Below are 1,209 nucleotides of genomic sequence, written 5' to 3'. Positions count from 1 at the left end.
CTCACACACACACACTCACACACACTCAAACACACTCACACACACACACTAACACATGCACTCACACACTCATACACACACATATGCATTCACGCACTCACACACACTCATATACACACTCACACACACTCACACACTTATACACACTTACACACATGGACTCACGTAATCACACACACTCACACACACACACACACACACACCCTCACACACACACTCACACATTCACACACACTCACACACGCACACACTCACACACACACACACGCACATGCACACGCACACGCACATTCACACTCACTCACAGGTCTCGTGTGCAACTGAGGTGTCAGCTGTGTGAGGGCTGCAGGCGGGACTGGTGTGCGTCCGCCTGCCTCCCTGACCTGAGCTCCCACCCCTTTCCAGTGTCCCCAGAGCAGGTGAGGACGAGGCTCCCGACCCTCAGGCGGTCTCCTCTGAGGAGGCGCCCCTGCCGGGACTGTTCGAGGACAATGATGACTGGGACCGGCTCCTGAACAGCTTCAACAGCCCCTGGCACAGAACCCCACAGCTCCTGTGGAGCCCGCCCGCGACCCCCACATCCCCCTCAGCCCCCCAGATACCCCGAGTGGTCAGGCAGATCTCCATCTCAGAGCAGCATGATCTGCTATTTGGTCGGGATCCATCTTCAGATGCCAATGGGGCCCCAAGGAGCCCCCCTGGGGTGACAGCCAGGCCCGAGGAAGGGAGAGCAGTGGGCCCAGGTGGGCAGGACCTCAGTGTAGAGCGGCCCGCGGAGGGTCTCGGCGCGCACCCTCAGGAAGGGCCCGGGCCTGGCCCTGAGACCCACTTCTTTGGGGAGTTTTTTCTCCCCTCGACTCCAGCTGGGGAACAGGGGGCCTGGTGGCAGCAGCACTTAAAGTGATTGTTCCTCTGGCGGCTGGCCCCTCTCCCCGGGGGTCTTCTCCCACTGCCTACTCCCCAGCTGTCCCAGCGCACAGGTCGCGAGCTTAGACCCATATGATAGGGATGATGGTCAGGGACTGACGATCCAGTCACAAGTAGAGAGGGCCCTTAACCAAGACTCTGATACTGCGCCTCGCATCAGGACTTGAGCCAGAGAGGCTAGTCTACCCTCAGGACTGGTGATCTCAGAGAGGCTAGATGATTCTATCTTCTAACCTCTTGAGCTCCAGCTGGGTGGGGACTGAACTGGTCACCAAAGAGGTA

General features: G+C 58.6%; 1 protein-coding gene across 1 annotated transcript in view; it reads left to right on the top strand.

Annotated features, from left to right (window-relative positions):
• The window catches only part of RAB44 (RAB44, member RAS oncogene family), a 30,154-nt gene that overhangs the window by 14,966 nt on the left and 13,979 nt on the right, over positions 1-1,209 (top strand). Inside the window, exon 7 of the mRNA XM_023747707.1 lies at positions 406-815. Coding sequence (XP_023603475.1) covers positions 406-815 — 410 coding nt within the window. The remainder of the gene's footprint in view (positions 1-405; positions 816-1,209) is intronic.

The sequence above is a fragment of the Myotis lucifugus genome, unplaced genomic scaffold (genome assembly GCF_000147115.1).
Source record: "Myotis lucifugus unplaced genomic scaffold, Myoluc2.0 scaffold_953, whole genome shotgun sequence".
Taxonomy (NCBI): domain Eukaryota; kingdom Metazoa; phylum Chordata; class Mammalia; order Chiroptera; family Vespertilionidae; genus Myotis; species Myotis lucifugus.
Note: the sequence above shows the minus strand (reverse complement) of the source record. Positions and strands in the feature narration are given on the sequence as shown.